The sequence below is a fragment of the Esox lucius genome, chromosome 11 (genome assembly GCF_011004845.1).
Source record: "Esox lucius isolate fEsoLuc1 chromosome 11, fEsoLuc1.pri, whole genome shotgun sequence".
In the NCBI taxonomy this organism is placed as follows: domain Eukaryota; kingdom Metazoa; phylum Chordata; class Actinopteri; order Esociformes; family Esocidae; genus Esox; species Esox lucius.
In genome coordinates, this window is record NC_047579.1 from 15,785,047 (window position 1) to 15,810,710 (window position 25,664).

The 25,664-nt window shown below is 44.9% G+C and overlaps 1 protein-coding gene across 4 annotated transcripts in view; it reads right to left on the reverse strand.

The window, feature by feature from the left end:
* aatka (apoptosis-associated tyrosine kinase a) overlaps positions 1–25,664 on the reverse strand; it is a 62,780-nt gene that overhangs the window by 11,358 nt on the left and 25,758 nt on the right. For 2 of the 4 annotated variants that reach the window (XM_013135748.4, XM_029123355.2), the window contains exons 3-10: positions 16,157–16,298; positions 7,176–7,255; positions 5,284–5,402; positions 3,905–3,992; positions 3,431–3,564; positions 2,555–2,639; positions 2,225–2,346; positions 1,886–2,035 (exon numbers count right to left, since the gene is read on the reverse strand). In XM_013135748.4, coding sequence (XP_012991202.4) covers positions 1,886–2,035; positions 2,225–2,346; positions 2,555–2,639; positions 3,431–3,564; positions 3,905–3,992; positions 5,284–5,402; positions 7,176–7,255; positions 16,157–16,298 — 920 coding nt within the window. Of the gene's footprint in view, positions 1–1,885; positions 2,036–2,224; positions 2,347–2,554; positions 2,640–3,430; positions 3,565–3,904; positions 3,993–5,283; positions 5,403–7,175; positions 7,256–7,988; positions 9,290–16,156; positions 16,299–25,664 lie in introns of those variants that run through there. The other 2 variants (XM_034295103.1, XM_029123356.2) reach the window with 2 other exon arrangements.

The following is a 25,664-nucleotide window of genomic DNA, read 5'->3' on the forward strand; positions in this document are numbered from 1 at the left end:
AGTCTTATACTAAAACGATGCCGCTACCATGAACTGACTTAGGAAACAACAATATGACATCATTTCTGAGCAGTTTCTGGCATCTGGTGTTTGTCAGACATGGATTTCTACAAGCTAGATCAGGTGCAGGTGTTGCAATAGGACTGATTGGTCATCTGGCACAAGCATGTGGGTTGGTGTGTGTGTAAAGGCATGTGTGTCTTTGTGTGTGTGTGTTAAGGCATGTGTCTGTGTGTGTGTTAAGGCATGTGTGTCTGTGTCTGTGTAAAGGCATGTGTGTATGTAAAGGCATGTGTATCTGCGTGTGTGTGTAAAGGCATGTGTGTCTGTGTGTGTGTAAAGGCATGCATGTCTGTGTGTGTGTAAAGGCATGTGTGTCTGTGTCTGTGTCTGTGTAAAGGCATGTGTGTGTGTAAAGGCATGTGTGTCTGTGTGTGTGTAAAGGCATGTGTGTCTGTGTCTGTGTAAAGGCATGTGTGTGTGTAAAGGCATGTGTGTCTGTGTGTGTGTAAAGGCATGTGTGTCTGTGTGTGTGTAAAGGCATGTATGTCTGTGTGTGTGTAAAGGCATGTGTGTCTGTGTGTGTGTAAAGGCATGTGTGTCTGTGTGTGTGTAAAGGCGTGTGTGTCTGTGTGTGTGTAAAGGCATGTATGTCTGTGTGTGTGTAAAGGCATGTATGTCTGTGTGTGTGTAAAGGCATGTGTGTCTGTGTAAAGGTGTGTGTGTGTGTAAAGGCATGTGTGTCTGTGTGTGTGTAAAGGCATGTGTGTCTGTGTGTGTGTATGTAAAGGTATGTGTGTTTGTGTGTGTGTGTAAAGGCATGTGTGTCTGTGTGTGTGTGTGTAAAGGCATGTGAGAAATATAGCCAGGGTAAGCCCAGCCTTACGTGGAATTCATCTCCAACCCATGTCCAATAAGCAAGACTAATAATTGATCGTGTGTGTGTGTTAAGGCATGTGTCTGTGTGTGTGTTAAGGCATGTGTGTCTGTGTCTGTGTAAAGGCATGTGTGTGTGTAAAAGCATGTGTATCTGCGTGTGTGTGTAAAGGCGTGTGTCTGTGTGTGTGTGTGTTAAGGCATGTGTCTGTGTGTGTGTTAAGGCATGTGTGTCTGTGTCTGTGTAAAGGCATGTGTGTATGTAAAGGCATGTGTATCTGCGTGTGTGTGTAAAGGCATGTGTGTCTGTGTGTGTGTAAAGGCATGCATGTCTGTGTGTGTGTAAAGGCATGTGTGTCTGTGTCTGTGTCTGTGTAAAGGCATGTGTGTGTGTAAAGGCATGTGTGTCTGTGTGTGTGTAAAGGCATGTGTGTCTGTGTCTGTGTAAAGGCATGTGTGTGTGTAAAGGCATGTGTGTCTGTGTGTGTGTAAAGGCATGTGTGTCTGTGTGTGTGTAAAGGCATGTATGTCTGTGTGTGTGTAAAGGCATGTGTGTCTGTGTGTGTGTAAAGGCATGTGTGTCTGTGTGTGTGTAAAGGCATGTGTGTCTGTGTGTGTGTAAAGGCATGTATGTCTGTGTGTGTGTAAAGGCATGTATGTCTGTGTGTGTGTAAAGGCATGTGTGTCTGTGTAAAGGTGTGTGTGTGTAAAGGCATGTGTGTCTGTGTGTGTGTAAAGGCATGTGTGTCTGTGTGTGTGTATGTAAAGGTATGTGTGTTTGTGTGTGTGTGTAAAGGCATGTGTGTCTGTGTGTGTGTGTGTAAAGGCATGTGAGAAATATAGCCAGGGTAAGCCCAGCCTTACGTGGAATTCATCTCCAACCCATGTCCAATAAGCAAGACTAATAATTGATCGGAGAGCCGGCGTAAAAGACCCTGATTTGTTGGTATGAGGACACGTTGTGAGACTGATTGGTTGAAGGGTGTGGTCAGGCCGAGTGTCATCTCACCATCGTTCAGCCAGGGGTCCTCTGATCCGGGGTCTGGTTAGTTTGAGCTGCTGTTCCTTCACGGCGTATGTCAGGACCTGTCTGTCAGTGTAGTGTCTGTACGGCTGGTTGCCCAACTCAAAGAGCTCCCAGATAGTCACACCTAGAGACCTGCAGCACGGGGACATCAGTGACATCAGTGAACCTTTAACCTTTAACAATTAGAAGAAAATCCATACTGACTGGAACGATTTGGGCACTTGAATCGGTTCTACTGTACGGCCGGACGTTTTCCATCTGGTCTCTTGCCACACCAGACGGTTTGAAAGGGCTCTGGTGAACAGTGGTAAAGTATCTCACCAGACATTGCTGTCCTTGGTCTGGTCCACCACTAGTAGGTTACCGTGCACCTCGTCAATAAGCTCTGGAGCGATCCAGCGCAACGGCACCCAGATCTGATCTGGAGTCACAAAGTAGTCATCCTAAAGAGGAGGGGTTGGAGGAGGACACTAGAGTTCAGTAGATCACACTAAAGTTCAGTAGAATACACTTGGTATCATAAATGTCTTCTAGCAACTACGCCAACTGGTCTTCTGCCCCAAACGGTCCATTCAGAAGTTGGTGAATGTCAGTAAGTACAGGAAATACATCGATCACCGAATTTACTGCACTTTGTTCCTGTTTACACACCTTGTATCTGCTGTGTGAGAGGCCATAGTCTCCTATCTTCACAGTCATCTCTGAGGTCAGCAGGCAGTTCCTTAAGGCCAGGTCACTGCGGGGTCATGGGTCAGAGAAAGAAAGGGTTAGTCACCAGATCAGACCCAACTAAATTGTACCGCTAACCGCTAAAGCTACCGTCTTATTCAATCATCATTCAATGTTCAGTGAAACTCAGCAGCTAAGTTCTCTCTGAAGCCTTATTTCACACTGTTCACCAGAGGGATATTAGCTGATTAATAAAAAAAATTCAATCGGCAGGAACTTACTATAGGCTTGCGCGGCACACAAACTGCCTGATAACATGACAGTGAGAAGACGGGGTTCCATCCTAGCAACAAAATCACTGATGCTGGAGTTGGTGAGAATCACTCAGGCAGCACCAGGATGTTGTTACCAGGACGGACCAGCAGAGGCCACCACCACAGTACCAGGATGTTGTTACCAGGACGGACCAGCAGAGGCCACCACCACAGTACCAGGATGTTGTTACCAGGACGGACCAGCAGAGGCCACCACCACAATACCAGTCGGATTCATATCCTTCCCTATTTTTATGTTATTCCACTAAACGTTTATTTAGATGGGTCAGGCTATTTAGGAACAACACTCTGTTCTCAAAATCCTGTTTCAGCACCAGGAGGTTTTCTGCTCGAAGATGCGAGCAGCACAGGAATCTTGGCATCACAGTTTCCTGATCTCTCCATCCTTATGGAGAGATTATGGAGTATTCTACACTACAAAACTGCTTTTCAACATAAGATACTGTCTTTTCATTACGTGGAAGTTTACGTTGGCAATCTATTGAAATGAAAGGACAGTACATTCTCCCACCAACTAACCTACCTGTGAATAAAGTTGTATTTGTGCAAATGCAGCAGGCCTGAAGCGATCTCACACGCCATTCGCTGCAGGGTCAAAGGGTCAGGGATCACAGCGTCAGCTGCCCGACAGCTGCGCAGGTAACTCTTCACGTCGCCCTAGACAACCAAAACAGCATGTGGTAATTGTTTGTATTCATTCTCAATATAACAATTATTCCCTAATGCACTATATAAGAATTTGGGTAAAAAATAGGGTCATAAATAAACACTGAAGATACAAATCCAAGTGTGCAATTTATACCACAAACCACCGGCCCAATACTTCTCATTCCCTTAACCCATTCTATTTTTGCTAACCAGTAAGGTCATATCAGAATAGTCCACATCTACCTATCCAAGCCTTTTGGACAAAAATCGAACAGTCAAGGGTCAAGGTTAAAAGAACAAGTTGTCATTACTGCATTCTGCCAACAGGGGGAGCAAGCATCCATCTCACCAGAGGGCAGAACTCCATGACCAGCAGGTAGGGTGTGACCTCGGAGCACTGCGCCAGGCTCTGCAGGAGGGCTGAGTGCTGGAGGGTGCTAGGGGATACATAGAGAGGAAGGACAGAGAGGGGTCAGATCTCAGCCGTCACGCTCAATGTCCTTCCAGTTTGCCGTGAACATGCAGTGAATACAGGCGGGGAACATACAGTTAAAGTGAGTGAGGACCAGAGGACAAGATTATCGGAATTAATTTCAAATTCAAGTACATTTTAATTACCAGTTCACTGTAAATTGAACAGGAAAACAACTGATTTGTTATACAAATATGTAAAACATTGTGACCAGCTCCAATTTCACCCCTTACGACGTACAGTAAATCGAAAAAGAGACAATTGCTCAAACTAGCTTCAACTGATTCCTGGGTAGCAAAGCTGAGTGATATATGTGCACAGACTGTGGAAGGGTGATACACTAGACACTATGAGATACATGTTGTGGTTTTGACCGGTATGGTGATACACTAGACACTATGAGATACATGTTGTTGTTCTGACCGGTATGGTGATACACTAGACACTATGAGATACATGTTGTGGTTCTGACCGGTATGGTGATACACTAGACACTATGAGATACATGTTGTGGTTCTGACCGGTATGGTGATACACTAGACACTATGAGATACATGTTGTGGTTCTGACCGGTATGGTGATACACTAGACACTATGAGATACATGTTGTGGTTCTGACCGGTATGGTGATACACTAGACACTATGAGATACATGTTGTGGTTCTGACCGGTATGGTGATACAATAGACACTATGAGATACATGTTGTGGTTCTGACCGGTATGGTGATATACTAGACACTATGAGATACATGTTGTGGTTCTGACCGGTATGGTGATACACTAGACACTATGAGATACATGTTGTGGTTCTGACCAGTATGGTGATATACTAGACACTATGAGATACATGCTGTGGTTCTGACCGGTATGGTGATACACTAGACACTATGAGATACATGCTGTGGTTCTGACCGGTATGGTGATACACTAGACACTATGAGATACATGTTGTGGTTCTGACCGGTATGGTGATACAATAGACACTATGAGATACATGTTGTGGTTCTGACCGGTATGGTGATACACTAGACACTATGAGATACATGTTGTGGTTCTGACCGGTATGGTGATACACTAGACACTATGAGATACATGTTGTGGTTCTGACCGGTATGGTGATACACTAGACACTATGAGATACATGTTGTGGTTCTGACCGGTATGGTGATACACTAGAAACTATGAGATACATGTTGTGGTTCTGACCGATATGGTGATACACTAGACACTATGAGATACATGTTGTGGTTCTGACCGGTATGGCTTCGCCTCCTCCAGGAAGTGCATCTGGTCCTGGACACTGGCACTGGCTTTCAGCTCCTTGACCACCACCTGGGTGGTACTGAGGCCCACATTCACCTCCCCCAGGAGGACCTACGACCCGACCCACAGAGACAGACAGAGAGAAAGACAGAGGCGCCCATTTCCTTAAAACAATGTCAGCGAAGGGGAAAAAGTACCGTCCCCAGCATGTATGTCCTGTACATACGAAAGCTACAATGTGAGGAATGGTTGTGAGATGGAAAGATGGGGACAGAGATGAGACGAATGGTTGTGAGATGGAAAGATGGGGACAGAGAGATGAGAGGAATGGTTGTGAGATGGAAAGATGGGGACAGAGATGAGAGGAATGGTTGTGAGATGGAAAGATGGGGACAGAGAGATGAGAGGAATGGTTGTGAGATGGAAAGATGGGGACAGAGATGAGAGGAATGGTTGTGAGATGGAAAGATGGGGACAGAGATGAGAGGAATGGTTGTGAGATGGAAAGATGGGGGACAGAGATGAGAGGAATGGTTGTGAGATGGAAAGATGGGGACAGAGAGATGAGAGGAATGGTTGTGAGATGGAAAGATGGGGACAGAGAGATGAGAGGAATGGTTGTGAGATGGAAAGATGGGGACAGAGAGATGAGAGGAATGGTTGTGAGATGGAAAGATGGGGACAGAGAGATGAGAGGAATGGTTGTGAGATGGAAAGATGGGGACAGAGAGATGAGAGGAATGGTTGTGAGATGGAAAGATGGGGACAGAGATGAGAGGAATGGTTGTGAGATGGAAAGATGGGGACAGAGATGAGAGGAATGGTTGTGAGATGGAAAGATGGGGACAGAGATGAGAGGAATGGTTGTGAGATGGAAAGACGGGGACAGAGATGAGAGGATTGGTTGTGAGATGGAAAGATGGGGACAGAGATGAGAGGAATGGTTGTGAGATGGAGAGATGGGTAAAGAGAGATGAGAGCGGACATACGTGGGGCTCTATTCCCCCCCCAGAAAAAACAGGAAGCGGATCGAAGGAGAGTCAATGTGACACCCAGATGGTCACAACCCTCAGACGGATGAGGCGGCTGATTGGTTCTAATCAGATCCGCACCACATCACACACATTCCTCACATCACACATCGCCGGCCCAAACAGCACCCTGTCCCCTGAAGTGCACTACATTTGAATAGAGCTCTATGGAAGTAGTGCCCTATAAGCGGGTGCCATTTAGGAGCCAGATGGTAACACGGGTAATAGGGAGAATAGGGAACGTGGTGACAGTCTCACTCGCTCTGTCTTCCTCCCCAGGAAATGCACCTCTTACACTCCTCCCCTCTAAAGAAATGAAGTAAAGTGGTTGGTTGTGCATATGGTGGACACACCCTCAAGCAGGTCCCAGCTAAGATCAATGATTTCCCTGTACGGCCGGGAGGGGAGGGGGGTACAGAGTGTACACTAAGGCCGGGACACAGATGTGTTGTGGGTTGAGGGGGTGACAACAGAATCCTCTGGGGGTGGGGGGGCTGATACTTCAGGAGGAACGTCGTAATCATCATGTGGCGGGTCAGGATGGGGCGGGGCTGGATGGGGCGGGTCTGGATGGGGCGGGTCTGGATGGGGCGGGTCCTGAGGTGGCGGGTCGGGGCGTAAACAAGGGGATTTAAAATAATGCAGGGAATAACATCAGCATTAAACTATTCCTCAGAAAAAACTAAACTATTCCTCAGAAAAAAGGGAGGTGGAAAAACAGATGGTTCTAGCGTTCTTATTTGATTATCTTTATGACCGAGCAGCAGAGAGTGTTCAAATGAGGGGGTCAAACCCCCGTCTTCAGACACAGGAACGGTACATGGAGCTGAGAACTGCATGCAGGCTAGCTCACCTTGCCGAACCAGCCATGTCCTATCTCCTTCAGATAGAGAAGACTGTGGCGACCCAGGTCAGATGATTTCAACAGCTGGACTGCAGAGAGACAGAGAGAGGGAGTCATGTTAGACACATTCCATTTGAAGCCTGGAGACAAGTTTCCATTATTAAAACTTCTGAGACTGTTGGAATCAAGAGAGGATGGAGAAAGGGAGAAAGAGACCAAGAGACCAAGAGCAAGACAGACTGAGAGACACACACAAAGCGGGCATAAATATAGGATATCACCACATCACAGCTCATTACAGAATAAATGCAGTACCATGTAAACCTAACGGATCAAATGCAGGGGTGTATGGGAGCACAGGAAGAGAAGAGCAAGAGAAAACAACAAGCAAAGTCAGGTGAAGAAAAGGTGGGACAAAAAGGGAAGACTGAGATAAAAAACAGCTTTGTCGTATCTATTGTACAGCTAACATACTGAAAAAGATGAGCAGAGAAAAACAAAGACAGATTTCTCAAAACCCCAACCAAACCCAAGTGACAAAAAGACTCCTCTAAAGGCACTGTGCAGTCCTCTTACATGACCTGTAATCCCAAATGGCAGCATATCCCCTACACACTGCCCTACACTTGACCTGGGCCGTGGGGAAAAGCTGTACACTATGCAGGGAAGAGGGAGCCGTTTAGGACGCGCACACGGTTCTCAGAGACAACGAGTAACGCTCAAAAACCAAAAAAACAAGTCATTCTAAACCACCCCATAGCCACTATCTGCATCCCCTGTCAGAATGTAGAGCGCTCATCTTACGGAATAAGACTTAAGTACCTTGACGAATCCTCATAACTTAGACCTGATGATGATGATGATGATGATGATGACGGTCGTGCAGATAAACAGCCGGAGTAGCGGATCGGCCCGTCGCTCTGAGGTAGACTACTGCATGGAGGCACCGTGTCTGTACAGTACGAGCGCGTGTGCAGCGCTCGGGTCCGGTCCCAGAACAGATGGCCCGTATGCGTGCGTGGGCGTGCCCGTGTGTGTGTGTGTGTGTGTAAAAGCTCTCACGGTTACGACAAGTGATCTGAGACTGGTCGCAGCAAGTGGGAGGGTGTGTGTGAGCCTCTGGCCCCGGACCCGACGTGCGTTGGAGAGAAGGGCCAGAGCCACGTCAGCCGTCCCTCGACGGGGTTTAACCGTACGAGCCCTCGCCCAGCTGAACAAGCTGCCTCCTCTCCCTCCCCCTCTCCCTCCCCCTCTCTCTCCCCATTCTCCTCTCTCTGTCTCTCAGCCCATCTCCCGTGTCTCTCTGTCTCTCAGCCTGAACTCGGAGGCATCTTTCTCACACTCTGAGAACACACACTTAGAACTTAAACGGTTCCAGGCGAAAAATCGGTTACAGATCCAAACCTGTTCTGGAACTGGAGCTGTTCCGGAAATTAACCCATTCTAGAGCTAAACATGTCCACAAGACAATCCAGTTCCCAAACTAATATCCAGTTCACAAACATGAGGTCCAAAAGCGTTCTCCCAGCTGTCCTAACAAACGCTGTCCCCTTTCCTATGAAGGCCGGGTTTCAGTTCTGTCGGAGGCAGCACAGCAGGACTCTCAGCCAGCAGGGTCCCTCTCTATATGAGGAACATAGAAGGCAGAAGAAAATTCGTTCTGCTGTCCCCACCTTGTCATCTGAGGTTCTAGTATCTTTCTGTGAATGTCTTGTGTCTTTCTTTGAGGTTCGTTTTCTAGAAGATCTGTTGATCGGTGAGGTTCTAGTGAAGTCTGGCAAGGTTCTGGAAGACATATTCTCTCTTTTTCTCTGAGGGCCAAGGCCAGGAATTCCATGTGCTCCGATCACACAACTCTCCCTCCCTCTGTCTCTCTCTCTCTCAGTCCTTCGTCCAACTGACTTTTTCCACCGGTCTTCCAAAGCTAGCGGTTGTATTCTGGTGGGCCGGTGTGCGCAGAACTCCCACCAACCCCACTGGTCACGCGTGTCTAGCGTGTCGTCTGGCTGACCGCCGTCCAGTGCGCCGCGCTACCGCGAAAGCAAAGTAATGTCTGAGCCCAGTGAAGACGTCCTTGTGCCTGGATGCCGCCTGGACGGGAGCGACCGCAGCGTCCCATACAGATGCCCCCCACCCCCCTCCCCAGAGACAGAACGGGCTTTGTCACCCCCATCCACCCGCCCCGCCCCCCCAGCCCGATCCCTCCCAGTTGATTGGCTCTCATGCCCCTTCTTCACGCACTCACACACAGTCTCTGTGCTGTATTACAACCAACCCCCCCCCCCCCACTGAACACAGTCCCTTCCCTGTCTTGTAGGCCACAATGCCAGTCCTCCGCGCCGGCGTTCCGGGAGTGCCTCTCGACATATGCTGGCTGCCCACACCCTGGTCCTAAACCCCAGCCTTTGTCTGACGGTGCTTCCCGGTGCTCGGTGCCGGCCTACCGCCGCTGCAGACACAGGGAGCATTATTAGTTCTCCTCAGTGCCTCGCTTATGCTTGGCAGCGGTTGTCACGGTGATAACAGCGGAGTCACACATGCCCCTGCCCTTCATCACCCCGTCTTTGCTTGTGCGCTCGCCCCTGGATGTAGTGGGCAAACTCACCTTCCTCTTCAAAAGGCCTGTGGCCTTGATGCGATTCCGTCCCAGGAGAGGAAGTGAGCACAGTTATTTCGGGGGGTTTCGTCTTGAGGGCCACGTAGGATTTTGAAATATAGGTTCCTTATTGTTTCTATGTAGACTTTCGATCTAGTTTTAGAAGATTAAGACTGGCCTGGATCGGACTGAATCTACTTGTGGCACAGACCTGGCCCGTGGGCTGTCGCTTGCCCTACACTACAGGAATGTCTGTGTGTGTGTGTGTGTGTGTGTGTGTGTGTTTGCCCATCCACTCCGGGCAGAGAAGCCTGAGAGAGCAGGGCAGAGATTATGGAAGAAGGTTGCAAGGCAGGTTATATTACTGGAGATGTTTGAGGCTAACCATTAAATTACCCTAAATGTAATCCACTTATTAACCAATTACTGCAGTGGACTAGTTAGTAATATTATTGCAGTTATTTAGTCTTTTTTAGAAAGAAAAACCAAAGCAGAAACATCCTTCAGTGGCCCTGCCTGCAGATTTAATTAAATGTTTAATAAATGTTTTTGTCTCTAAAGACTCAGATTGGTGTAATATATTTGCCCCATTGTTTGTCTACAGATGTTGTCACTCACTAAAGGGTTTATTGACACACTGAGCATTTCTGAATAGTCACCCCAGGGTATTTAGCCCACTGCATTAACAGGTTAACATGGATTTTATAGTATGTAGATAATGCAATCTCAAGTCTTCTAGTTGCCCAATATGATACTTCATATTATCATACTTCTTTGTTTTGTGACCACATTATCTTTCTTTTTTAAGACGGTCACAGACACTTGACATTTCTGCAGTTTTCTCTCTACCTCTCTGTAGCCAACAAATACATAAAGGAAATTATTTAAAACAAATAATGATACTTGTGATGGCAATTTCTAAAGTCAAAATGAAGAAATTTCCCTAACATACTGTAGCTATAAATGATTATCATATAAAGTGAATTAAATATCTGTTCAGGAACTTTCTCCTAAACAGCATTTTCTAGTGGCTAGAAATATACATTTTTGTTTGAGTTATTCAAGTATAAATGACCAAATGTAATAGTGAAGACAATGGAGTTTCTAGTAACTTTGGCCAAATGGCTGGTAGATTTGCTCCCCCCACGTCATCATACAGGAAAACCATAATTATGGTTGTGTGGGTGAGAAGATAATGAATATGTAACAGTTTTCACGACAGACAAACAGACAGATCAGAGCTGCTAAACAATAATCAGGAATATGTTTCAAGTCACAATGCCAATTCTTGTTTTTATAGCATAAATGCCAAAGCGAGCAATCCTAAAATCACTGTATTTAAAAACGTTCTCCATTTAACTGAGTCTTCTGTAATGTATGACATTCTGATCGTGTGTAGGCAGAAGCTATGTATGTATTCTTTGAGGTGAATATTTATTGAGGTTTCTATGGAAATCTCTGTCAGAAAACAAGAGCTTTAGCCTGTGACGACCCAAACAAAAATCTTCTACACGGTCCCAAGATACATTCAGAGATTACTTCCATAAAGGTCATTTAGGTGACATCACAGTGAGTGGTTTGGTAAAGTCATCAGTTGTTGGATGATTTCTAACCAATTAGAGTTTCAAAGGCAATAACAAATATTCAAAACATCACTACAGTCTGTCTTTATATGTGTTCTGGCTCTGACTCAATGGTTTCTTGGACAAATCATTTTGCAAAACCGTCCTGCTCTTTCTCAACCCGGAATAATTTTCTGCAACAGACGCTCCTCAAGGAGCGTGCATTCTCTGTCCTACCTCCACGTCTGAGCTTGCAGTGTGCCCGAATTGCCTGCAGGAGTCGCTAGAGCTCGATGGGACAAAGCATCCGCAACAAAGTTTTAACTTCCAGTCATGCAGCTGCTCTGCAAGGCAGTGACAGACCACTGCAGCATTCAGGAGCCCCTGAAATCCTTGCTTCTATTGTCAATTGACTTCAGCTTATGTGACAGGGCCTTGTTCTGCTTCCAGACTGTATGTAAGCCCTCTGTTACGCGACTGACAGGAAGGCAGGACGGAGGGCAGAGGGGGAAGACGGTGTGTGCCTTGTTTTCTGCAGCAATATGCAAAACGCCGCAATGGAGTCGATGGCAGTGATTCAGGACAACCAAATAGAAAAAGAGGAAGGCAAGAAGCAGAGGGTGATGAGGACAAAGAGGAAAAGGTGGAAGGTTTGGACGAGGAGGAAGAGGAGGATATAAAAATGTAGAAGAACCGACCCAACCCAGGGCCAATCCCTTCTTAATCTCCCCATCCCCCTTCCCCAGTTTCCTCCATTCCTCTCTCCCACTCTTTCCCTCCTCACCCTGCAACAGCTGAACCAATCAAATGGCCGTAGCTATGGAGGACACAAGGAAGGGCAGTGATTGGCTGCTGGCTTGATGCTGGGTTGTCCAATCCCTTCCCACTCTCACATCCGGGGATCCAGAACACAACGAACACGCAGAAAGACACACCACACACACACACACACACCACAGACTGAACATAGACAACTAACCAATGAGTCATACTGGGGTAGTCAGTTTAAGCTCACTGGTTCTGACTCACACCATCTTCATTTAGAAAAGCATATGAACACACACTAACTTTGGGCGGTATACAGATTTTCTTATCATCATCTCATTCTTATCTTAGTGCAGTATTTACCATATCAACCTCATAGTACAAAAGAGGGTGTTAAAAAACGCATTATAATCTCATTGCTCATTTGTCACCCCAAATAGAAATTGCAGAAGAACTAGCAATTTCCCGTAGACGCTGATAGCTTTCAGTGCTAATTAGTGCAAACAAACTAAACCGCAAAGACAGGCACTCCAGGATTTAGTTTTGTTAATGGGTCAGTGGTAAACTCTTTTGGGTCTTATTTTTCACTGATCTTCACCATCAGGACTTCCCAACCTGACCACTAATAACTCCCCCTGTCCATGTCCATCAGGTTGTGCAGCTGATATGTATCCTGCCTAAAGACTCTGGACACAGCCTACCAGTGTTTACCAGTCACCTGAACATGCAAGTCCACCGACGTGGCCCAAAATAAAAGGTCCTCTTATAATCTTCACCAGTACCTACAGCCATGTTCAGCAAAGCGAAGCAATGGTTCATCTTTCCTCAAAATAGTTGAATGGTAAAAAATGTAATAAATGTGAACTAAATCTTATAATTTATTACAGACTCATGAAGCTTACACAAACATCTGAAAGCCCAACAAAGCGACGTGCAGGATTAATTTCACGGGACATAAGTGAATATTGGCTAAAATGCAATTATAACTAAAGTTATGTTAAATACACTGCTGTGGATTTATCATTCATGCTGTGGTGTGAGAATGGAACTACTTCACTAAAATATATCAACTGGTTATCATTACACAGATGACTTGTGTGTCATTTTTATCGTCTTAATTGTGGTACGACACTGCCATATTAGCTCTACTCTATACGTCTTAAAATCTCTCCTTACACAATTTCATATCTGATATTTTGCTAGTTTAAAACATATAACATTTTGCGGCACTATTCGTCTCCATTCATCTCTCAGGTTTCTAACAATGTTGGCAGCTGGGGAGATATCCCCCTCAATTGGGCCATTTTTAATGACTGTGTGTGTGGGCAAAAAAGGGTGGATTGAAAAGGGGGTTGTATAGGAAAGATGGCTTTTGGGCAGGTTTCAATGGGATTTAGACTGAGATGGTGCAGCATACTGTCAATCAAGTCTGGCAACCCTGATGCCTAAACAGCCTCACTCCATTACAGTAGCTGAATCAAAACAGACGTCAGAACCACAGTTGATCAAGGCATACATTATCTGTTCATTAGACTGTTTTGTTCAGCACTTTCTTTAGTGGTCTAGCAACATTTAATAAAAGAACAGAAGACGCCGTTAGGTAATTATTTAGCAAGCCCTTAGAAACTGAGAAAGAAATAACCTATTATATATTGAATATGCAGAAACATAAAACTACACCTTCTAAATCAGTGGTGAAAGTGGACATAAAGTAGCCTAGCGACAAGAGTAATGACAGAAATATTATAGTAGATGGGATGTTCATGGGTGGCCTAGGTTTTCAACAACACGATAATTAATAACAAGACATATTCCCTGGTTGTGTTCATGCCACAGTAAAGACGTAGCCCTATGGCGTATATTTTGTGTAGGTGACACATAGGTAACACAGGTAGCCAAAGATGTCTCCAGCTATGTAATCAACACCAATGGCAGATGCACACAGCACAAGGAGGGAGGGAGGGAGACATGGTTTTCCTCTCCAATGCTCTCCGGATATCTTGAATTCCTCACACACAAGGACATTAACACATGCATGCACACAGACACACACACACAGACAGAGAAAGAGAGACACACACACACACACCACAGAGCACTGCAGCAGGCCAGCCTTTCTGCATTACGCAACAGACAGATGTTAAACAGAGACAGAGAGAGAGGAGGACAGAGCGACACAAAAAGAGACACTGAGAGAGAGAGAAGGTAGGGAGGTGAGGAGAGAGAGAGAAGGTAGGGAGGTGAGGAGAGAGAGAGAAGGTAGGGAGGTGAGGAGAGAGAGAAGGTAGGGAGGTGAGGAGAGAGAGAAGGTAGGGAGGTGAGGAGAGAGAGAAGGTAGGGAGGTGAGGAGAGAGAGAGAAGGTAGGGAGGAGAGGAGAGAGAGAGAAGGTAGGGAGGAGAGGAGAGAGAGAGAATGTAGGGAGGAGAGGAGAGAGAGAAGGTAGGGAGGTAAGGAGAGAGAGAAGGTAGGGAGGTAAGGAGAGAGAGAAGGTAGGGAGGAGAGGAGAGAGAGAAGGTAGGGAGGAGAGGAGAGAGAGAAGGTAGGGAGGAGAGGAGAGAGAGAGAAGGTAGGGAGGAGAGGAGAGAGAGAAGGTAGGGGGGTGAGGAGAGAGAGAAGGAAGGGAGGTGAGGAGAGAGAGAGAAGGTAGGGAGGTGAGGAGAGAGAGAGAAGGTAGGGAGGTGAGGAGAGAGAGAGAAGGTAGGGAGGTGAGGAGAGAGAGAAGGTAGGGAGGTGAGGAGAGAGAGAGAAGGTAGGGAGGTGAGGAGAGAGAGAAGGTAGGGAGGTGAGGAGAGAGAGTGGGGGACAGAGAAAGGATACAAAAGAGAAATCAAACAGAGGAAGACAGACCGTGTCTGTGCTCATTCCCTCTTTCAGTCACAATAAACACCATTTATCTCCCTAATCAACAGTCAATCCAGTCCAGTACAGTCAGTCCAGTCAGTACAGTCCAGTCAGTCCAGTCAGTACAGTCCAGTCAGTCCAGTCAGTACAGTCCAGTCAGTCCAGTCAGTCCAGTCAGTCCAGTCCAGTCAGTACAGTCCAGTCAGTACAGTCAGTACAGTCAGTACAGTCCAGTCAGTCCAGTCCAGTCAGTACAGTCAGTCCAGTCAGTACAGTCCAGTCAGTCCAGTCAGTACAGTCCAGTCAGTACAGTCCAGTCAGTCCAGTCAGTACAGTCAGTACAGTCCAGTCAGTCCAGTCCAGTCAGTCCAGTCCAGTTAGTCCAGTCCAGTTAGTCCAGTCACCCCTGGAAGGCCACTGTATTGGTGATAAATGTCTCCTTGTCCCCTATGTAGTGGTCTTCTTCAGACCAGAGCACATCAGACACTATGTAGGATAGTGGTACTCCAATCTGGTCTTTAAAGACAGTGCCACTCAATAACAAGCCCCTAATCAGGGAGGTCTTTAGACCTGGGACACCAGGTGGACACATTTAATGATGCAGCAGAACACAAGGCCAAGTCCCTGATTAGAGGGTTGGAGACATGGAGTGATACCGGGCTTGGAGGGCCAGATGTGAACCCCATTGACAGAGGGGTTAGGACACCATCCTTTCTCTCATCCGAATGGTTGTATTCCACGCTGCCATATTAGCCCTACTCTTTTGTCTTAAATCTGTCTCCTTACACAATTACATTACTGATATTTTGCCAGTTTTGCTGCACTATTTCTCTCCCAGGTCTCTAACAATGTTGCCAGCTGGGGAGATTTCCCGCTCAACTGGGCTATTTTTAATTACAGTGTGAGGGCAAAAATGGACTGGGGTGGGTTGAAACTGTGGTTGTATAGGAAAGATGGCTTTCGGGCAGGATCAATGGGATTTAGGACGCTGGCATCGTTATTCCTTGGCTGTAGGAGTCCCGACCTCTGAGAAGGAAATACATGATAAGGAAAGAAGGAAGAGAAGGAGGGGAGGAAGGAAGAGGGGGAGGGGAGGAAGGAAGAGGGGGAGGGGAGGAAGGAAGAGAGGGAGGGGAGGAAGGAAGAGGGGGAGGGGAGGAAGGAAGAGGGGGAGGAATGGAATGATGGTTGGCTTGATGGGTCGTTTGATAGACTGGGATCTTACTTGATGGTCCTGGCTGTTTGGAGACGGGCAGGGAGACCTCAGTGAGGGGGAGGACGTAGACCTCCGGACCATTCTGAGAGGAGGGGGAGGCCAGGGTGGACAGGTCAGCATGGTACTCCTCTCCCTCTGTATTGTCAAACTCCTGGAACCGGGGAGCAGGAGAAAGTGGGGTGAGTGTGTGAGTGTGTGTGTGTGTGTGAGAGAGAGAGAGAAAGAGAGAGAAAGATGTGTGGTTGTGAGGTGCAAGGATCCACTTACCAACCAAGAATTTAGAAAATTGGAAAAACACCAAATTAAGACTACATGCAGAATTTTCTAAATGTGTTCTCAGAAATAATGGCAAAACCCGAATAATGTACAGAGAGCTGAATTAGGTCTATTCCCACGCTTAATCCAGAAAAAAACGACTTCCACCCTCACTAAAATCAATCAAATCAATCAAATTTATTTATAAAGCCCTTTTTACAACAGCAGTTGTCACAAAGTGCTTTACAGAGACACCCGGCCTTAAACCCCAAGGAGCAAACAACAGTAGTGTTGAATTTCAGTGGCTAGGAAAAACTCCCTAAGAAGGTCGAATTTTAGGAAGAAACCTAGAGAGGACCCAGGCTCAAAGGGGTGACCAGTCCTCTTCCGGCTGTTAAAAAAGGAAAGTGACTTTCAAAACATTCCATAACAAAGCTGTCATCTACAGAGCGATGGCTCCAGAGAATAGGCTCTTAAACCAGCTGGTTTTGGGGCTCTGGTCACACCTGACCCTAAACAGAAAGCAAACAGTGGCAGAATACATGACCTTTATGACTGTCTCAGAACTGAGCTTTTGGCCTCGCTGTGAAGAAAGCGCCTAGGAGGACCTGGCTTCCAATGTCCACAAAATGAGACAGAACCCAAAAAATTAGACAGAACCCAAAAAATGAGACAGAACCCAAAAAATGAGACAGAACCCACAAAATAAGACCCAGTTAGTCTCTCTCAACCACAGTTCCTAGCCTCCTGACAAATTTATGACCCCATTAGAGAAACCTATTTCCCCCAGATCATATATACAGAAATCAATTTCTATCAAAATGTTGTAAACTTGTAAGGAGCAAATCACAAATACACAATGCAACTATCAAATAAAAATCACTATCAAGAAACATGTGCATATAGTTTCACAAACAAATGTCAAAATCCAAAAACAAATGATGAATTGTTAAGGATGATTAGAAAATAAAAGACCGATTTTAATGCTCAAACGTTTTTGTGAACGTTACAGAATTTCTTACCTGCATTTTACAGATTTGTGACTTGAATTACACTTGAGAGTGGCCCACATATTTGTGAGGGCCACTACATATTTGTGAACAGCATTGCATATTTAAAAAAAGGTATTTAGGTCTTTATTTTCCTGTCATTTTAACTTGGGAAACACTATTTTCACAGCCCCAAAAATGTAGATGCTCTACTAACCCTAACCCTATAATAATTTGCTTATTCATTATTATTTCTGTAACTAATTATAGCCTTGTTATTTTTCACTTGCTTTGGCAATGTAAAGAAGTCATTGTTGTGCCACTAAAAACCTTTGAATTAAAATGTTGTTAAACTGAGAATTTAATTGATATAGGCACATAGGGAGAGGGAAAAAGCCAGACCAAAAAAGCGACAGCAAATATGTACTTGTGTGTGAAAGTTTAATGTGTGTGTGTGTGTGTGTGGGCAAGATAACAGATTGTGGTTAACATTGCAGGGCCCCATACTGACACCCACAAATGCCACAGGCATCCAGAGGAGGAGACAGATAGAGAAAGATGGAGAGGCAGAAAACAGACAGGGAAAGACAGGTAGAAATGGAGAAAGAAAAGATAGAAAAAAACTGAAACAGGAGATTAGATTAAAAGAGAGAGAGAAGCAAAGAGAAATTGTAGGAACAAACTGAAAAAGAGATAAAGAAACAGGAGGTTAGACTACATCTGTATATATAGACACACCCTGTCTACGGTTTATGTCTACAGTTATGTCTACGGTTTATGTCTACGGTTATGGTTACGGTTATGTCTACGGTTATGGTTACGGTTATGTCTACGGTTATGGTTACGGTTATGTCTACGGTTATGTCTACGGTTATGTCTACGGTTATGTCTACGGTTATGACATGAGACATCTTCTTCCGCTTATCCGGGGCCGGGTCGCGAGGGCAGCAGTCTAAGCAGGGATGCCCAGACTTCCCTCTCCCCAGACACTTCCTCCAGCTCTTCCGGGGGGACACCGAGGCGTTCCCAGGCCAGCCGGGAGACATAGTCCCTCCAGCGTGTCCTAGGTCTTCCCCGGGGTCTCCTCCCGGTGGGACGGGACCGGAACACCTTCCCAGGAAGGCGTTCCGGAGGCATCCGAAACAGATGCCCAAGCCACCTCAGCTGACCCCTCTCGATGTGGAGGAGCAGCGGCTCTACTCTGAGCTCCTCCCGGGTGACCGAGCTTCTCACCCTATCTCTAAGGGATCGCCCAGCCACCCTGCAGAGAAAGCTCATTTCGGCCGCCTGTATCCGGGATCTTGTCCTTTCGGTCATGACCCAAAGCTCACGGTTATGGTTATGGTTATACTGCGACGGTTTCTGGCTGATTTTTGAAGTACGCATCCGTGCATGTGTTTTGGGTCAGGATAGACAAACACTTGCTGGCTTAACATTTGCTGGCTTAACAATGTAGTTACGATATCTGAAGCCTTAAATGAAACTGAATACGGTTATATTGCGATTGTTTCTGGCATGGATTAGTTCATCTTATAATTATTATTCAGTCTCGCTATTAATTGCTCAATTCTTATGATTATTCCTAGGAAGTTAGTAGATGCTAGTAAGCCTATTTAACACAATACTCAATGGAGTCTAGCGTTTGCTGAAACTTGTAATGCCGTGGCGTAGTGGTTAAAGACAGTGTCTCTCATGTGGAAGACCTACGTTCAAATCTATTGAGAGCAATGACATTTATTAATTATTTCTGGTAGATTCCACGATTCTATTGTCTTTTCACTTGATGAAAAAGTTAGTTATCGCCACCTTTATTGATAGTTATTGTATCAATGTCATTCATGAATGGAAGAAAAATGTACGTTCCTATGCCATGAAATGAAATCGCTTTGGCAGACTCGCTAGCAATTTTTCAATTCTTATGACTATTCCAGTTAGTAGATACTGGTAAAGCCTATTACTGGACAATATGCTGTTAAAACGGCCAGTGACAAACGTAATACATAGCCACCATTTGTGGTGGAGGTAAACTTAGTGAGAAAAGTTAGTCAGTTCAACAATATCAATGTAATTCATGAATGGCCAATTAACTTTTAAAATGGCCAGTGGCAAAAGAGGATTTGTTCAGGATAGAGACAAGAGGCTATAGTGGCACATACAGCTTCGTGTAGTGGATAACGGGATGGCAACACTTTCTATTGCGGGCCGGCTGAACTAGGCTTGCCTGGTTTCTTGTTTATGTTATTGTTGTTAATTTTCTTCTGCTCATTAGGTTTGGAGAGGGATTGTGTTATAAATCTGGGAGGTGATTCATGAACAGTTTTAAAGAATTATTAATTGAGAGGGAGTAATTAGTTTAGTAGACAAGGAACATAAGTTGACAAGGAAGAGAGACATATGTAAAGGGATGATGTTATTGCAATACATAAAAATACATAAAAACATGTTTGTAGCACCACATAGAACAATAATGTTTTGTGAGAATGGGAGGTTTGGTGGTAGAGTTTCAAGGCTGCTCCTATATGATGCTGAGGCAACGAGTTGTTTTGTGTGTGGCCAGTATGCTAAAGATAAAACCAACTAATTTGTGATTGGAAATGAAAAGGTTGTATTCAACAAAATACCTTATCTCAATGAAGTGTAATGAAATGAATGTATACATGACACGAGAAGGAAATTATTATTTTGGTCAGTAAAAAATATGCTTGGCTGCTGGATTTTTTTCATCTACCTATCTACCCTTGGCAGGTGAGTCAAAACGTTCATTTTGGACATTGTTTACTGAAAAAAATCCTACCTAGTGCAGCTTTGAGTACTTGGTATCAGTAATCTGTATCGGCACGTACCAAAATATAAGTACTCGTACTTGTACTTGATCAGAATTTTTTTTTTATCTGTGCATCCCTATATAGAAAGCCAACCGCCAAAGTGGCTAGTAAAAGTGATTGCTTTACACGTCACAGCCGAATTGTACCTGCATTTGGCAGGTGGGCGGGTGCCAATGTCAAGACCTGGTTATGTTGTAACACTGTTAAATTACAAATTTTGGAAGGAGGGCCAGTAATACATTTGTTTGGGGCCAGTAAGTTTCAAACCCACTGGCCCCACTGTCTGTTGTGAATGTATGTAATGCATGCGTCTTTCTGGAATACGTCTTTGAATATAGATACACCCTGTCTGTCAACCACAGAGAGATTCATCCTGTCTTTCTCTCTGACCTACAGCTGAAGCTATAGATAAACCATGTCTGTCTCTCTGGACTACAGCTGAAGCTATAGATAAACCCTGTCTGTCTCTCTGGACTACAGCTGAAGCTATAGATAAACCCTGTCTGTCTCTCTGGACTACAGCTGAAGCTATAGATAAACACTGTCTGTCTCTCTGGACTACGGCTGAAGCTATAGATAAACCTTGTCTGTCTCTCTGGACTACAGCTGAAGCTATAGATAAACCCTGTCTGTCTCTCTGGACTACAGCTGAAGCTATAGATAAACACTGTCTGTCTCTCTGGACTATGGCTGAAGCTATAGATAAACCATGTCTGTCTCTCTGTCTACAGCTGAAGCTATAGATAAACCCTGTCTGTCTCTCGGTCTACAGCTGAAGCTATAGATAAACCCTGTCTGTCTCTCTGGACTACAGCTGAAGCTATAGATAAACCATGTCTGTCTCTCTGTCTACAGCTGAAGCTATAGATAAACCCTGTCTGTCTCTCGGTCTACAGCTGAAGCTATAGATAAACCCTGTCTGTCTCTCTGGACTACAGCTAAAGATACAGATAAACCCTGTCTGTCTCTCTGGACTACAGCTGAAGCTTTAGATAAACCCTGTCTCATAAATCTCATAAACTTATAATTCACAATAGAATATAGATAACATATCGAATGTTGAAAGTGAGACATTTTGTAATGGCATGCCAAATATTGGCTCATTTTGGATTTCATGAGAGCTACACATTCCAAAAAAGTTGGGACAGGTAGCAATAAGAGGCCGGAAAAGTTAAATGTACAGATAAGGAACAGCTGGAGGACCAATTTGTAACTTATTATGTCAATTGGCAACATGATTGGGTATAAAAAGAGCTTCTCAGAGTGGCAGTGTCTCTCAGAAGTCAAGATGGGCAGAGGATCACCAATTCCCCCAATGCTGCGGCGAAAAATAGTGGAGCAATATCAAAAAGGAGTTTCTCAGAGAAAAATTTCTAAGAGTTTGAAGTTATCATCATCTACAGAGAATAATATCACCCAAAGATTCAGAGAATCTGGAACAATCTCTGTGCGTAAGGGTCAAGGCCGGAAAACCATACTGGATGCCCGTGATCTTCAGGCCCTCAGACGGCACTGCATCACATACAGGAATGATACTGTAATGGAAATCACAACATGGGCTCAGGAATACTTCAAGAAAACATTGTCGGTGAACACAATCCACTCTGATGGTATTCGCTGTTGCCGGCTAAAACTCTATAGGTGAAAAAAAGCCGTATCTAAACAGGATCCAGAACCGCAGGTGTTTTCTCTGGGCTAAGGATCATTTAAAATGGACTGAGGCAAAGTGGAAAAGTGTTCTGTGGTCAGACAAATCAAAATTTGAAGTTAATTTTGGAAAACTGGGACGCCATGTCATCCGGACTAAAGAGGACAAGGACAACCCAAGTTGTTATCAGCGCTCAGTTCAGAAGCCTGCATCTCTGATGGTATGGGATTGCATGAGTGTGTGTGGCATGGGCAGCCTACACATCTGGAAAGGCACCATCACTGCTGACAGTTATATCCAAGTTCTAGAACAACATATGCTCCCATCCAGACGTCATCTCTTTCAGGGAAGACCTTGCATTTTCCAACATGACAATGCCAGACCACATACTGCATCAATTACAATGTCATGGCTGCATAGAAGAAGGATCCGGGTACTGAAATGGCCAGCCTGCAGTCCAGATCTTTCACCCATAGAAAACATTTGGCGCATCATAAAGAGGAAGGTGCGACAAAGAAGACCTAAGACAGTTGAACAACTAGAAGCCTGTATTAGACAAGAATGGGACAACATTCCTATTCATAAACTTGAGCAACTTGTCTCCTCAGTCCCCAGACGTTTGCAGTCTATTATAAAAAGAAGTGGGGATGCCACACAATGGTAAACATGGCCTTGTCCCAACTTTTGTGAGATGTGTTGATGCCATGAAATTTTAAATCAACTTATTTTTCGCTTAAAGTGATCCATTTTCTCAGTTTAAACATTTGATATGTCATCTATGTTGTATTCTGAATAAAATATTGAAATTTGAAACTTCCACATCATTGCAATCTGTTTTTATTCACAATTGTAATGTCCCAACTTTTTTGGAATCAGGTTTGTAACTTGGGATCAGAGGATTCCTTCACTTTCTTCCTTCTAGGTTGAGATTTGGTCCCAAACTGCTCAATTTCTAAAACAAACAGACAAAAGAAGAGATCTGAATGAGTCACAAGCAGAAACAGACATTTCTACGATGACCCATCCCATGCAAATACTAGGGCCACTGTCTGTCAGGCCCTAAATATCAGTGCCTAGCTATGACAGAGAGATTTTCACCGTACAAATCCGTCTTCAGAGTGGCTGCGTGACACTGTTGTTTGTTGCTTCTCTGTTCTTAACTACTGATCCATACATTTCTTATGAACTGCAGTACAGAATAAACCTGAGAGAAAAGAGGATGAGGGGAGAGAAGAGGAGGAGACATAGGGGAGAGGAGAAGAGGAGGAGACATAGGGGAGAGGAGAAGAGGAGGAAACATAGAGGAGAGGAGAAGAGGAGGAGACATAGGGGAGAGGAGAAGAGGAGGAGACATAGGGGAGAGGAGAAGAGGAGGAGACATAGAGGAGAGGAGAAGAGGAGGAGACATAGGGGAGAGGAGAAGAGGAGGAAACATAGAGGAGAGGAGAAGAGGAGGAGACATAGGGGAGAGGAGAAGAGGAGGAGACATAGGGGAGAGGAGAAGAGGAGGAGACATAGGGGAGAGGGGAAGAGGAGGAGACATAGGGGAGAGGAGAAGAGGAGGAGACATAGAGGAGAGGAGAAGAGGAGGAGACATAGAGGAGAGAAGAAGAGGAGGAGACATAGGGGAGAGGAGAAGAGGAGGAGACATAGGGGAGAGGAGAAGAGGAGGAGACATAGGGGAGAGGAGAAGAGGAGGAGACATAGAGGAGAGGAGAAGAGGAGGAGACATAGAGGAGAGGAGAAGAGGAGGAGACATGGGAGAGGAGAAGAGGAGGAGACATAGAGGAGAGGAGAAGAGGAGGAGACATAGAGGAGAGGAGAAGAGGAGGAGACATAGGGGAGAGGAGAGGAGGAGGAGACATAGGGGAGAGGAGAAGAGGAGACATAGAGGAGAGGAGAAGAGGAGGAGAAGAGGAGGAGACATAGGGGAGAGGAGAAGAGGAGGAGACATAGGGGAGAGGAAAGGGGCCATTGAATGGGAATTCATACAAGACAGCTCTCCACTGCGACTAATAAAAATCCTCTGCTCCGAGTCAAAAGGCAGAGTTCACGAAAGCACTTGTCTGCCTCAAATTCACAATACTGCCTGCCCGTCTCAGGAGCAAAGCGTGAAAAAGAGAAAAGCAGAAATAGAAAAGAGAGAGAGAAGGGAGATGGAATCCGTCTGTGAATAATGTCCCTCGCAAGCTAAATAGAAATCACCCAATGTCCCATATGGATTCACCACTTTCACCAAGACAGACATCCGTGTCCTTCCGACCCTCCCAGTTGAAGTTAAGAGCGGGAGGAATTCATGAAGGCTTTGAGGGAGCAGCGATGCTATGGGGGGAGTGGTTTCACGCTAATTAATATGCATCTATTCAGAGTTGGCACCACAAGTGCCAGAGAGGAGCGACAAAGCAACACCCTAATCTGGGTACCGAAGTGTTTCCTGATCTAGTCGCATAACTGTGTAAAACTCAGGCTCTTTTACAGTATAACGTGTCTGTTGTGGAAAATGTTGAAGCTGGGATCCTTCCATTTGAACTGAAAAACTGGTCACGCCATTGTTAAATAGTGTATTGGTTAGAGACGCGGTCTGGCAAACAGGTCCTGCGTTTGAGTCTCGTCACAGTCAAAATAAATTGTTTGTTCCAGACAGACAAAAACTTAATTGGCTACAACCCTCAGCAGCTTTGTTATAGTAAGCCTAAAATAACGCTTTGACAAAATGATCTAATGTCGAGATGTTATACCATCCAAATACCATTGAAATTATTGGCTCTGTGGTGTAGTGGTAAAATACACAGCCTCTCACATGGGATACTCAGGTTCAAATCCAGGGAAGGCCTTCATTCAACAATGTTCATCCCTTTTAATTGTGGGCCAGCTGGATTAGGGTTTTCATGGTTTAATATTATGTCACATTCTTTATGCAAATAAATAATCTTCTCCAAACAAACATTTTAAATGTTATAATATCTAGTATACCAGTCTAATATGACCATCTTATCACACACAACTTTAAATAACATAGAAAATTTATAATTATTGTAATTCAATAGCAAATTATCTTAAAAATGTCCTTTTAAAAATCAAATGTTTACACAGTTAATGGATTATTTCTTTTCACTTTTCAATATGTTGATTAAAATGGGCCATACGGACAACTGAAAGGGTGTATCAGCACATATAAGAACTACAAAATGAGATTACCTGGCTGAATACCATCAAGCCACCTATGACCTCTGCAAAGGCAAAAGGTCAGTGTAAGTTCAAATTGGTCAGTGGGTCAGACATGATTATGGGCAAAGAAGGACCATGACTTCAGATATTACACTAAAATCACCACATTACTCTGGGTTTGAACCCTGAACCTTCAGAAAATATTGTTATGGTTAAAACTGCATCTAACCTGAACACTTACATGAACTCAAGGTACTAAATTATGAATAACCCAGTCTGAGACCTGAACACTTACATAAACTCCCCATTCTAATACCAAAGCTTTACCTCAACACACTAACAGGCATTAGAGTGTGACAGGAGACCTGAGTTTTAAACCCAGTTGGCCACAGATACTTATTATGCATACTCTTGATCCCGATTGGCCAAAGATACTTATTATGCATACTCCTAATCCCCTGATTGGCCGCATATACTTATTATGCATACTCTTGATCCCAATTGGCCACAGATACTCTACCCAAGGGCTCTGTAAATAGCAGCTATGAACATTTGTGATAGCCGAAACCCCAAATTACAGAAACCCAGTCATTTGCTTGAGTGTAAGTTGATGATTGGTGATGCAAATATTA